The 13,760-nt window shown below is 39.4% G+C and overlaps 1 protein-coding gene across 3 annotated transcripts in view; it reads right to left on the reverse strand.

Annotated features, from left to right (window-relative positions):
* The window catches only part of prkdc (protein kinase, DNA-activated, catalytic subunit), a 247,590-nt gene that overhangs the window by 135,046 nt on the left and 98,784 nt on the right, over positions 1-13,760 (reverse strand). For all 3 annotated transcript variants that reach the window (XM_043688292.1, XM_043688291.1, XM_043688290.1), the window contains 5 exons: positions 12,557-12,724; positions 11,145-11,272; positions 9,542-9,749; positions 4,173-4,351; positions 2,536-2,704 (listed from right to left, as the gene is read on the reverse strand). In XM_043688292.1, the coding sequence (XP_043544227.1) occupies positions 2,536-2,704; positions 4,173-4,351; positions 9,542-9,749; positions 11,145-11,272; positions 12,557-12,724 (852 nt within the window). The remainder of the gene's footprint in view (positions 1-2,535; positions 2,705-4,172; positions 4,352-9,541; positions 9,750-11,144; positions 11,273-12,556; positions 12,725-13,760) is intronic.

The raw sequence follows: 13,760 nt of genomic DNA on the forward strand, positions 1-13,760 counted from the left end.
CTGGATACTGTAATTACTTAATGAAGACCAAAGTTCTGGGCGAGTAGGAGAGTGAGGCTAACTGAGATTCACTCAAAGAGATTGGCACCAGGAACTGTGGATGTTTGCTGTGGGGAATCAGTAACTCCAGTTTAAATTTAGGATTACAAGAAGAGTGAAGGGAGAGATTAGAGTTTCTTTTTGAAGAGGACTGTCAAAACACAGAATTCCTCATAATAGCAGAGGTGGAAAAAGTATTCATAACAGCTTTTGATAAAGCATTAAATAAATATTTATATATTTTCAATCAAGATCTGCATAAAAGGAACAGGTAAACTTGGACTCGTAAACTTGGACTCAGAAAAATTGAACCAAATATCTTCTGACTCATGCAGGTTACAATTCTGAGATTCCATCAAGTATCTATCAATCATGTCACTGGAACTGCAAGCCATTCTATGGGAATTCACAGACAGAAATTCAAATTTCTGATTTGAACTACAGGAATTAGTAATGTTCTGCAAAATGGCACAAAATACAGCTGACATGAATGCAAGTATTGTAATCATTTCTTCAGAATGCTCACCCTTCTAGACTGTCATTGCACTATTAACTGCAATTGTTATTAATACTGACGGCACACAGAGAAATAGAACATGGAACATTACAGCGCAGTACAGGCCCTTCGGCCCTCAATGTTGCACCAATCTGTGAAATTAATCTGATGCCCATCTAACCGACATCATTCCATTATTGTCTATATGTATGTCCAATGCTGATTTAAATGTTGGCGAGTCTATTACTGTTGCAGGCAGGCCTTTCCACACCCCTACTACTCTCTGAGCAAAGAAACTATCCCGATATCTGTCCTAACTCTTTGACCACACAATTTAAATCCATGTCTCCTTGTGTTAGTCTTCACCATCCAAGGAAAGAGGCTCTCACTGTCCAGCCTGTCTAACCCTCTGATTATCTTATACTACTCAATTAAGTCACCTCTCAACCTTCTTCTCTCCAACAAAAACAGCCTCTGTTCCCTCATACTTTCCTCGTAAGGCCTTCCTTCCATACAAGGCAACACCCCAGTAAATGTCCTCTGTACCCTTTCAAAAGCTTCCACATCCTTTCTATAATGTGGTGAACAGAACTGTACACAATACTCCAGGTGCAGCCTTACCAGTGTCTTGTACAGTTGAAGCATGACCTCGTGGCTCCGAAACTCAATCCCTCTACCAATAAACACCAACACACCACATGCCTTCTTAACAACCCTATCAACCTGGGTGGCAACTTTCAGGGATTTATGCACCTGGACACCGGAGATCTCTCTGCTCATCTACACTGCCAAGAATTTTACCATTAGCCCAGTGCTCTGCATTCCAGTTACTTTTTCCGAAGTGAACTACCTCACACTTTTCTGCATTAAACTCCGGTTGCCACTTCTCAGTCCAGCTCTGCATCTTATCCATGTCCCTCTGTAACCCACAACATCCTTCGGTACTATTCACAACTGTGTTATCCGCAAATTTACTAACCCATCCTTCTACGCCCACATCCAGATCATTCATCTTATCCATGTCCCTCTGTAACCCACAACATCCTTCGGTACTATTCACAACTCTGCCTACCTTTGTGTTATCCGCAAATTTACTAACCCATCCTTCTACGCCCACATCCAGATCATTTTAAAAAATGACAAACAACAGTGGCCCCAAAGCAGATCCTTGCAGCACACCACTGGTAACTGAGCTCCAGGATGAACATTTCCCATCAACCACCACCCTCTGTCTTCTTTCAGCTGGCCAATTTCTGATCCAAACTACTAAATCACCTTCAATCCCAAACTCCATATTTTGTGCAATAGCCTACCGTATGGAACCTTATCAAACATCTTACTGAAATCCACGAACACCACATCAACAGCTTTACCTTCATCCACCTGTTTTGTCACCTTCTCTAAGAACTCAATAAGGTTAGGTAGGCATGACCTACCCTTCACAAAACCGTGCTGACTATCCCTGATCAAATTATTCCTTTCCAGATGATTATAAATCCTATCTCTTATAACCTTTTCCAACACCTTACCCACAACCAAAGTAAGGCTCACTGGCCTATAATTACCAGGGTTGTCCTGACTCCCCTTCTTAAACAAGGGAACAACACTTGCTATCCTCCAGTCTTCTGGCACTACTCCTGTCAACAATGATGACATAAAGATCAAATCCAAAGGCTCTGCAATCTCCTCCCTGGCTTTCCAGAGAATCTGAGGATAAATCCCATCCGGCCCAGGGGTCTTATCTACTTTCAGATCTTTCAAAATTGCTAATACCTCCTTTTTGTCCACTGCAATCCCATCTAGCCTAGTAGCCTATATCTCCATCTTCTCACTAACATTGCCCATTTCCAATGTGAATATTAAAGTACTCATTAAGCCCTTCTCCTATGTCCTCACATTCCCCACATAACTTCCCACTACTGTCTTTGATTGGCCCTGACCTTACTCTAGTCATTCTTTTATTCCTGATTTTACCTTCAATTTTAAGAATTTTATCTTACCTTCTCTGGTTTTTCACTGAAAAGGAAGCCTTGATAAAATTTGGCCTCTGTGAAAATACAACAGAGGATTGCAATCATGCAATTATAAGCTGCACAATGGTACTGTCTCCTCTTTTCCAGAAGCTGAGTCTCACCAGCCATGTTTTCAGTAACTGTATCATAACAGGACCTTCACAGAATGGAAAAAAGTACATAAACATATTTTTATTTGCAAGAAAAGTGTACTTCTTTTTCATGAGGAATTAATGTGAGACGTTTCCTTAAGTAGAAAAAAAATTAAAAGAACTACAACGCTGGAAATCAGAAACATATGCAGAAAGTGCTGGAAAATCTCAGCAAGTCCGGCAGCCTCTGAGGAGAGAAATGAAAGTTAATATTTCAGGTCCAGTAACCCTTCTTCAGAACAGAACTTCCTTAAATAGGATGGCTTAACTTTAAAACTAAGTGGCGTGATAAGCTGATCAATTTAGTTGATATATCTAAAATGAACTCACGAGTGTATTATCACAATAAAATCGCTGTGATTCACAAGTACAACACCTTGTTTTAGAAAGTAAGTTCGAACAGTACAGAATAAACACACTGCAAAATATTTGGACAATATTTCTACAGCATTACTGAGCACTGAAAAGAAAATTTTGTTTTGCTTTTAGATTTTCCAGACTCTTGAACTCCTGCAATAATTCCGCCTGAAAACAAAGAGTTAATTATCTTGAGTTAATTTATCAGGGCAATTTGTGAAAGTGGAACTTAAATTTAATGACTAGAATTTAGAATTAAAAATCTAGTTTCTATAATATGATCATGAAAACTCTGTTGATTATTGTAAAACACTAGTGCATATGATGACACTTTTGGGAAGTAAGTATGCCATTTTTATCTAGTCTGGCCTACGAGTGACCCCAGATCTACAGAAATGTGGTGACTCCTATGAAATGCAAAGATTAGAACTGCCCTCTGAAATGACTTTGCAAGTCATCAGGTCAAGGCCAAGTAGAAACGGGCAACAAATGCTGGCCTTGACAGTGGCAGCCACATGCCATGAAAAACATAGTTACAGAGTAATGAAGCCTACTATAATGTTTTCCTGCATTCTCAATTATCAACCGGTCTAACAATGTCCAGTTAACTCCCTTTAGAGAAGGGACAAATTTATGAAAAATATCCATCGTTAATCATCAGGGTGTCATCAAAGTATTAATTATGAACAAAGACACAAGTTGAGACTTTTGCACTAGACTAAGAAGGCTAAGTGGTGACCATTGGGACAATGATGATAGAGAATATTTTAATCAAAATCTACAGTTAAAGCATAGTTCTGCTTTAATAAAACTAGCTGGGAAAAAGACACAATTAAGTAAGGATAAGGAGAACAATGTGATCAAACTATAGTAGGCAACTCATGTAAGTATATGACAGTAGCACAGAATTGGACAAGTACTTTGGTGAAATATCCATCAACGCCATAAGAAGGTTTAAATGCAGATAATGAACAAATGAGGAAAAAGAATGTGTGCAAGCAAATATTAAAAGTAACTGCAATCACAGCAAATACCTTGAAAGTAAGCATATGCACAAAGGAACATTTTAAAAACTTTTGTAAACGTATTTTCCACTTCGAGATCACAAAGTCTTACTTCAGCAAAGTCTTTGAAAGTTTGTTGCCCTCTACGTTACCCGCAGAATGGAACGCCTGGATTATCTTTGACCCATCTGAAAAGACATCATTCTTCGGCAGACGTGTGTACATGACTTCAAACAGCTTATAACAGCCAATTTTTTTTGTCAACTGGTTGTCAAAAGATGACTCGTTTGTCTGCAATAAACAATCATTTTTGAAGCTATATCAAATATAATGTAATAATTTACAATTCTAATTTGGAAATTAGAGAATATTGGGAGCAGAACAGGAGTGGGGGCCAGTGGCCAAGTGTGGCATGGAGAAAATATTGGGAGCAGACACACAGACAGCAAAATGTAACTGTTACTTTATTAACCAATATCTAAAACTAGATAAACAACTGTTCATTAGTGATTAACTCAAAATATCAAGTAAATATAAACCTTTTCTAACTAAATATATAAAACAAAGTTAGTGAAGGATGGCAAGGCATGGACTACAGCACGTAGGTGTTAGTGGAGACCACCGAAATCCTGAGAAACCAAATTGGTGGCAAGTGCCACAAATTTGAGGAAATTCAGTTCCGAACTGCTGAGCTGGAATTCAAACTGCAGACATTGTCAGGGCATCAAGAAGAAAGGTGAGTTACCTGGACACTTTGACTTAGATGGCAGTTACACTCTTTAAACGAGCTAGTAGCTTACATGTGGTCAGTAGTACGGGACACAGGATGATGTGATGGAGGAGCTTTAGACTTTGACTAAGAAAGTCCTGGCATCCATATGAATGGCAACAAAGACTCCAGGAAAGGATGGGCAATTTCACCGTATCACCTTCATTCAAGAGGTCATCCAGGTGAGGCGAGTAAAGAAGAAATTTGATCGCAATTGCAGATCATACAGCTAACAGGAGGATAGATATTATCCTTTGCAAACCCCACAGTTGGAATCCTAAAGTCGGTATTGCATGCCTGGTGCTTGGGGTAAGGATATGTCTTTGCAGTTGGAAAGAGGTTGAAAGCATGATGCGAAGGATTTAATTGTTGTGGTATTCAGGAATGAGACTCTGCTGAGAGCATTTGAAGAGTCAAGGGTCAAAGTCATACACACAGATCCTGAAGATAATAGTTTTTATATTATTATCTGAGAGGTGTATAGATATACATATGGTCATACATGTCAGGGAGCTACATACATGGCTTAGAGTAGTATTGGAGCTAAGGCTTCAATTCATGAAGCACTGACACCACTACTATTTGGGTGAGCTTCATTGTAACTTGGCCAATGCCAAATGACCTGGAGAATTGAAAACTTCACTGCAAATAGGGCTATAAATGTAAAAGTTTAGGTCGTGGTAGTGGTGGGAATGGCACAGTTGAATTGAGGGGAAACTTATAAATCTAAAAAGAAAATTCAAGATGACAGAACAGTGCAGTAATTGGAGCAAAGTTAACATGGGCTCACAACGCCAGGGACCCAGGTTCGATTCCAGTCTCAGGCAACTGCCTGTGTAGAGTTTGCATGTTCTCCCTGTGATTGCGTGGATTTCCTCCAGGTGCTCAATTTTCTTCCCACAGTCCAAAGATGGCCATGTTACATTGCCCATAATGTTCAGGGATGTGTAGGTTTTGTGCAGTAGTCAGGGGTAAATGTAGGGGAATGGGTTTGGAAGGGTTACTCCTTGAAGGGTCAGTGTGTACGTGTTAGGCCTACCGGTCTGTTTCCACACTGTAGGGATTCTATGATTGCGTAACAGGAAGAGACGGAGAGGTATAAGGTCAAATCAATGATCAATGTTAAACAGTTCAAATTAAAAGTGCCTTTATTTGAATTTGCAAACACAAATGTAGGTCTAACAAGTGACGTCCACATCTGATTTTTTAAAAAGTATAATGACATACGAATTAGTGGTACAGAGATAAAGAGGGATGATCTCATTGCTATGACAATAACTTTATAAAATGATACGCAAGACTGGCAACTAACTATGCCTGGATATTTGTCAAAATAGAAATGGATAGATATAAAGATTAATGATCATATATGAATAGCAGTGAGCCAGTCTGTTCACTTGGACGACCAATATGAAAAATATGGGTGGACATAAGAAATAAGATGGAGCAGACAACATTGGAAGAAAGGTTTTTCTGCTGGCAGAAATGCAAAGAGTCAGAGGGCATAGGCATGAGGTGATTGGCAAAAATAATATGAGAAAAACATCTGGTTAACACAGAAAGTGGCTCCAATCTGGAAAGCCCTGAAAGGGTGGTAAAGGTAGTCTCAATCCTGGCTGTTTAAAGATAATTGGATAAACGTCTGATAAGGTAAAAACGACTTGTAAGACAACAGGCAAAAAGGGACAGGAATAAACTGAATTGCTCTTACGGAAAGTCAGCAATTGTTCAATGGGCTGAATAGCTTCATTCGGTACTGCACCAATTCTATGATCCTAGGCAGGACATGAGGGAGTTACACAAAAGACTGCTGCACAAATGAAGGGTTCATGGGGTTGAAGCAATATGTTAGCCTGAATAGAGAATTGGTTAAAGGACAGAAAACTGTAGAAATAAACAGATCATTTTCAGGTTGGCAAACTGTTACTATTGAGATGCCGCAAAAATCAATGCTTGGGCCTCAGTTGTCTCTTGATTCAAGGACAATGCCTATTCTATTGCGAATTTCTCCCATGGATCTTCATGTGCACGAACAAGCAAATTCTTAACTCACAGATCTTTGAACACTTGAAGCTTTGAACACAAGGTAGTGAGATCCAAAATGCAGGATTTGCGTCTTTTCTTTCCCTCTATGCCATCACGCTGCCATCATTACAATTTAGTGCATGATACAGATTGATGGACAAGATGTGGTATTCTGAACAACTAGAGCAAATTTCTCTCATTAATGCAGTATTTGTTTCAAGGACAGTTTCAAAGTGTCTTTGAAACATTTTTTTTGTTCTCTCCATGACATTTACAAGTTGAGAGATGACAGAGTTTAGGGTCTGATGCCTGAGATGGTTTTGGCTATACTGATATAATGTCAGTCCACTGAAATTTATTTTGTAAAAGGTAATACATTCACAGTGATCTGCAATACAGAAAAAGGCCTTTCAGCCTGTTGTGTTACACTTGTTTTAAACAAACACCTAACTATTCTAATCCCAATTTCCAGCACTTTGCCCATACCTTGAATACCTTGTCATTGCAAGTGCACATCCAAATACTTCTTAAATGTTGAGGGTTTCTGCCTCTAACACCCTTACAGGCAGTGAGCTCCACCCTCTGAATGAAAAAAAAATCCTAATATCCCTCTGCCCTTCTGCCCCCACCTTAAATCCATGTGAAAAAGTTGTTTTCTTTAAATTTAACATGATCGTTATTGTTTTTAACCATACGTTCTCTCCTTAGAATTTTATTCTCTCATTGAAATGTTTCTAAACTGCATCATCCTTCAATGTTTGTCATGAATCTCAATTGACCAACCACTGAAACTAATTTGCCAATCTAATTTAACGAGCTCTGCTTTCATATCCACATGCTTATTTTTACTTAAGTTTAACATACTAGTGTCGGACCCACTCTTCTCTCTCTCAAACTGACATTATATTGTGATTGCAGCTACCTAAGGGCATTTGCACTTGGAGATCATTAATTAACCATATCTTGTTGTACAGCCACCAGATCTAGAATCACCTTTTCTCTGGTCAGTGGAAAGTCAATTAGTTAAGTTGGCTAGATCGCTGATTTGTTATGCAGAGTGGCGCCATGAGTTAATTTCCTGCACCTGCTACCGTTACCATAAAGGACTCTCCTTTACAACCCCCCACCCCCCGCCTGAGATGCAGTGACCCTCAGGTTAAAGAACCATTTGCCATCTCTCCCTAATGGGAGAGCAGTTCAAAAACCAAAGATGACTGTCTCAAAAGTAAGGGATCAGCCCTTTAGCATTCAAATGGGGAAACATTTCTTCATTCAAGAGTCTGAGAATCTTTGAGACTGCAGAAGCTAAGTAGTTGAGTGCATCCAAGGTTAAGATAGACAGTGTTGGTCTCTGAGGAAACCTGGTATTTTGAGGACCAGGATGAAGTGTGAATTGAATGGGAAAGTATGTGAGGGGGATATATGACCTTGTTGTGGTTCTGTTCGCCAAGCTGGGAATTTGTGTTGCAGACGTTTCGTCCCCTGTCTAGATGTAGGCATCTGTTGATGAAATGCGGGGGTATCCGATTTTGGCGAATACATTATATAGGTGTTCTTCTTCCTCTTTTTGCAGTTCTGGTGTACTGCAGTGTGCTGTGGCCCTTTTGAATAGTGTCTTATGCAACTTCTTTTGTGTGTGTCGGGGTGGTTGTTTTCGTAGTTCAGGACTTGGTCTGTGTGAGTGGCTTTCCTGTATACCTTTATGGTGAATTCTCCGTTCAGTGTTCTCTGTACCATCACGTCTAGGAATGGGAGTTGGTTGTCCTTTTCTTCCTCTCTAGTGAATCGGATTCCTGGGAGTGTGGCGTTGATGATCCGGTGTGTGTTCTCTATTTGGACATGCCGCATCCCAAAGGACTAGCCACGCTACCATACATCAAGAGCATTTCCAAACTGACAGCCAGACTACTGCGACCACTAGGACTCATAACAGCACACAAACCAACAGCCACCCTCAGACAACAACTCACCAGAATGAAGGACCCAATACCCAGCATGAGCAAAACCAGTGTAGTGTACAACATCCCATGCAAGGACTGCACAAAACACTAGATAGGACAAACAGGAAGACAACTAACAATTCGCATCCATGAACACCAACTAGCCACAAAACGACACGACCAGCTATCCTTAGTAGCCACACACGCAGATGACAAGCAACATGAATTCGACTGGGACAACATTACTATTATAGGACAAGCCAAACAGAACAGCCAGGGAATTCCTAGAGGCATGGCACTCATCCACAGATTCAATCAATCAATAAGCACATCGATCTGGACCCAATATACCGACCACTGCAATGGACAGCTGGAACTGACAACCGGAAGCGACAGATTCAAACCACTACAAAAAATGCCGGAGGATAGATCACAGAAGCGCTTCACAGAAGGTTCTCAAGCACTGAGGATGTCACCTAGACAGGGGACGAAACGTCTGCAACACAAATTCCCAGCTCGGCGAACAGAACCACAACAATGAGCACCCGAGCTACAGCTCTTCTCACAAACTGAATATATGACCTTCTCCAGCTTCCATTTCTAACCTTTGCTACAGTAATTATAAAATAAATAAATGACTACACTAACAGCTGAAATGATCACAGTTCACGGAAAATTCAAAATATTTTGAACAAGTACACATTACAATTAAAAGGTGTCATACAAATGTAAACTATTACTGTTTACCTTTGTGAATCTGGAATGCAGAATTTCCATGGCATCCTTTACAATTTTGCAAAAAAACTCTCTTAAGGCATCTGGACTGCAGTGCCCAATAAGTGTCAGAAGAGAACGGTCCATGGCAAACTGTCTTGTAGCATTAGGAAGCATTTCTTCATTTCTGAACATTTCATATGCAGCTTCCAGTAGAGCCACTTGCTTTTCACAGGTACCCCTAATGCAGTTAAATACAAGATTTTAGTTTGGGGTACTAACTGTAAGAACACAGTTTTTTTATTATATCATACAAGAATAAAATAAACACAACCAAATTATTCATACCATAATGCAATCTTAATATGACAGAAAGTGCGACAACCAGTTGGAATAATACTCTGAATACTCCTCCCTAGCGAGTTCATAATCTCTCTCTGCCATCAATGCGGCACTAAATGGAGGTTAAGTAAAAGATGATAGGAAATTAATTAAAACAATCTTGGATCGTGAAATGCTGCAACAAGGTTGTTGCTTTGGTGGATAGGTACAAAACAAGCACTGGCAGATACCTGGAAGGAGCAAACCACTAACTTCTTGTCCAAGGTACAATCTTGGGTGTGAAGAAATGTTGATTATATGTGGGAGCTCTGAGACTATGGAGTAATCTAAATTCATACCTATACTCTCTTATGATTGTTGGTAACTGAGTTGGGTCACTAAAAAGAAGTATGGGACAGACCCAAGGTATCATCAGGAACCTCCCCCCAATCTCTATCACACCGCTACTGCCCAGTAACCTTGTACCCCCCAGTCTCACTCAGCCCCCCAAACCTGATGTTATTTTACCTTGCAAACTTGGTTTTCATCCATCAGATAAAGACCTGCCAACCTATATGCAAGTAAAAACACAAGTGTGCTATCACCCGCATTTCATTAATGCAAACTCGCTGAAGCAATTCGCTGATTGATGAATTGGGGACAGTGTTTCTAAAGGACGAATTTTTAAAGTTGTATTGGTTATAATGCAATTTCAGCCGCATTGGTACTCCTAATACATGATTTTCTTGTGACACAGGATTGCACGGGAATGCAACTAACACATTACAACGGAACTGACCGTAACCCATAGATCACATTTGTTATCCAGTTTCTAAATCTTCATATTTACTGGACAACCACTTATGAGCTAGCTATTCATATCAGCCAGTTCAAATCAGCACAAATGTAATCAAGAACTCATTGCCCATCTACATTTTGAACAACAGATGAAATACAACAAAAGAACAACTAGACTGGGAAATAACAGACCATGCGGTAATTCTGTGGTTAAAACTAATCCATCCAAAGAACATGCATTCAATAAAATAAATCTGCTAATAAAAACCTTCCTTGTTACACTAAATATCAAAGCCATGAACAAATATTGATATTTACAATCACAAGCAAATCTTCAGGCATGTCCAGGGATAACAAATTTACTAACATTAGTGCTATCACAATAAATTGTTAGCATATCTGTATCAGATCAATTGTGTTATTAATATGAAGTTGCAATGGGGCTGAAAACATAAATATGTACATCTTTAGAAACCAATTTCCTTCAGTTTACCACACTGTATACAAGATGTGATACCTTTTTGCGATATTTTGGAAACAAATCTGAAATGCTTCTTCCATGACATGCCTGTTGTCACGGCACAGAACTTCAGTCAGAATTTGTAACAACAGTGGACTCTGAGATAGCTCCAAAGCATCAAGTAACTGAAAAACACAATGAATCACACCAACTCAAAGAAAGAATCAGAGTACTTAAGAACGTTAAGAATCATAAGATATAACTCTCAACATGAAGAACACAAGATGGTTAATAACACTAGTGAGTGAGAATACAAGACCATTCACCAAGAATTAGCATTCAGCTCATGTTCAGCAGTTCCTAAATTAATAACAAAAGCCCAAAATGTCAAATTCGCTCTATTCAAATTTTCTAAACAAATTAAATTACAAAGCTGAAACACGGTACCCTGTACAAATGACATTGTTGGAAACTGTACAATGTACTCCCTCAGCCACATGTTGGTATTAATACTAGCTGCTTGCAGCAAATCAAATAAAGGTAATTTATGGAGTACTTTTAAAAGAGAAAAAGTCCTAGGGACACTCCAGATCCATAAATAAAGTAAGACATTAGGTCAAAGGAAGTGAGATCATCAAGGGCGAGAATCATAAAGGATGGGATAGCGGACAATGCAGTACTGGGCTAATTCAGTCCAGAGAGCACAAAGAAATGAGCAGGAGTTGGGTTAGGGTGGGCAGAGGTAGTGATAGAGATCAGCAGTGCTGTGAAGATGAAATAAGGCTGTCATTGGGATTAAGAGAATACAAGATCACAGGTTCAACTCAGTGGCAAACCAGGCAACAAGTTGCAAATAGTCTGGTTCAATTTGAGGTAGGGGTCTGGGAGAGTTATCCAATCAGCAACAAGGAGGAGTTTGTGCTGGTTCTGCTTTTCCCATTGTTTACAAAGGACAGTTCATTGCTGGACAAGCAGCTCGACTTCACTGGACTCGTTTCTGACTTAACTTCCAAATTATTAATATCTTTCACTTCTTGGGAATTATTTTTGCTCTTATGAGAACTTCACTAATTTAATTACTAAATGATCCTTGGTAATAAAATTCTGATCTCATAAGAGATTTAGGAATGCTATGTGCAGGTGCAGCTATTCTCTAAATGCATTCTATTGCAACAGCAGATATGTTACCAATGTACATGTGGAAGGAAGAGGGAAGGAGAGAAAAGTACCAATATTTTTGGGCATTAACTTCACACAATGTGAAATAAATTCAATTTATTATGTATGCATGCTGAAAATGCTTATACCATACTTCAGTGAAATTATATCTGAAACTGAATTGCCCCTTCACCAATAAATGAATCCAAGATGAAGACTTTGAAAAAATGCATGCATTCAGAAATACTGGACAAAAAATGCCTAGTCAGATTTTTCCATCCTCAAGTGCAATGTCAACAAATAGCACTTACTTTCTTGACGCAGTCAACATAGTTGTTGTATCTCAACGTACCCTTAGGAAATTCATCTGATTTCATAGGAAAATGGGAAGCTATGAAATGGTTGAGAGCATTTTTAAGCGTGACAAGATTTTCTTCTGGAAGTTGTGTAAAAAATGGCAATATGATCACTGCCTTGGTCTAAGAAAAGTAAAAACAAGTTTCAAAATCCTTCTACTTGAATTCCATTCATTCAAAAGATGAAACATTTCAAATCTAGCAAGGGCTTTTGAACACGATTCATTCAGGAACACAGGGGCAGGAGGAGGTTATTCAGCCCCTCAGGCCTGCTCTGACATTATAATTCATGGCTGATCTACACAACATATGCCATGTCCCTTGATGCTATTAGTAATTAGAAATCTCTCAGTTTCTGCATTGAACTCAATGACTGAGCTTCCACAGAGAATTCCAAAGATTCATCATTGTCTGAGTGATGTTCCTCATCTCAGTCCTAAATTGTTGGCCTCTTATTCTGAGATGAGGAATAAAAAAGTAGCAGAAAAGCTGAACACATATTTTGGTTCTGCCTTCACAAAACAGGACTCAAATCATTTCCCTGAAATGTTACTGAACAAAGAGGTGTGTGTGTGTGTGTGTGTGTGTGTGTGTGAGAGAGAGAGAGAGAGAGAGAGAGAGAGAGAGGGAGAGAGAACGTGAGTGTGAGTGACAGAGGGAGAGAGAGAGAGAGGGAGAATGTGAGTGACAGAGGGAGAGAGGGAGAGAGGGGAGGGAGGAAGGATCTGAAGAAAATCAGTATAATGTTTTTAAAAAAGTGCTCGAAGATTACTGGACCTGTTTTCTCAACACAAATGCTGCCAGGCATGCTGAGTTTCTGTTTGTGAAAATAAGTGGGTCTTTTCCCCAGGTGGCAGGCAGTGATTAGTCTAATGATTCACAACATATGATTTAGATAGGTGAATGCTATATTTCCTTATTTGCCGACAAAACAAAACTGTGTAGGATTGTGAGTTGAGAGAAGGATACAAGGAGGCTTCAGGGTCTGGATCTGGACTAATTGACTGTGAGGGTAAACACATGGCAGATTTAGTACAAATGGATAAGTATGAAGTTAACACATTTTGGTGGAAAAAACAGTATTATTTAAACAGTGATATATTAGAAATATGGAAGTACAAAGGGATCTCGATATCCCTGTACACCAGTTAATGAAAGT

Source organism: Chiloscyllium plagiosum, chromosome 4 (assembly GCF_004010195.1).
Source record: "Chiloscyllium plagiosum isolate BGI_BamShark_2017 chromosome 4, ASM401019v2, whole genome shotgun sequence".
Lineage (NCBI taxonomy): Eukaryota > Metazoa > Chordata > Chondrichthyes > Orectolobiformes > Hemiscylliidae > Chiloscyllium > Chiloscyllium plagiosum.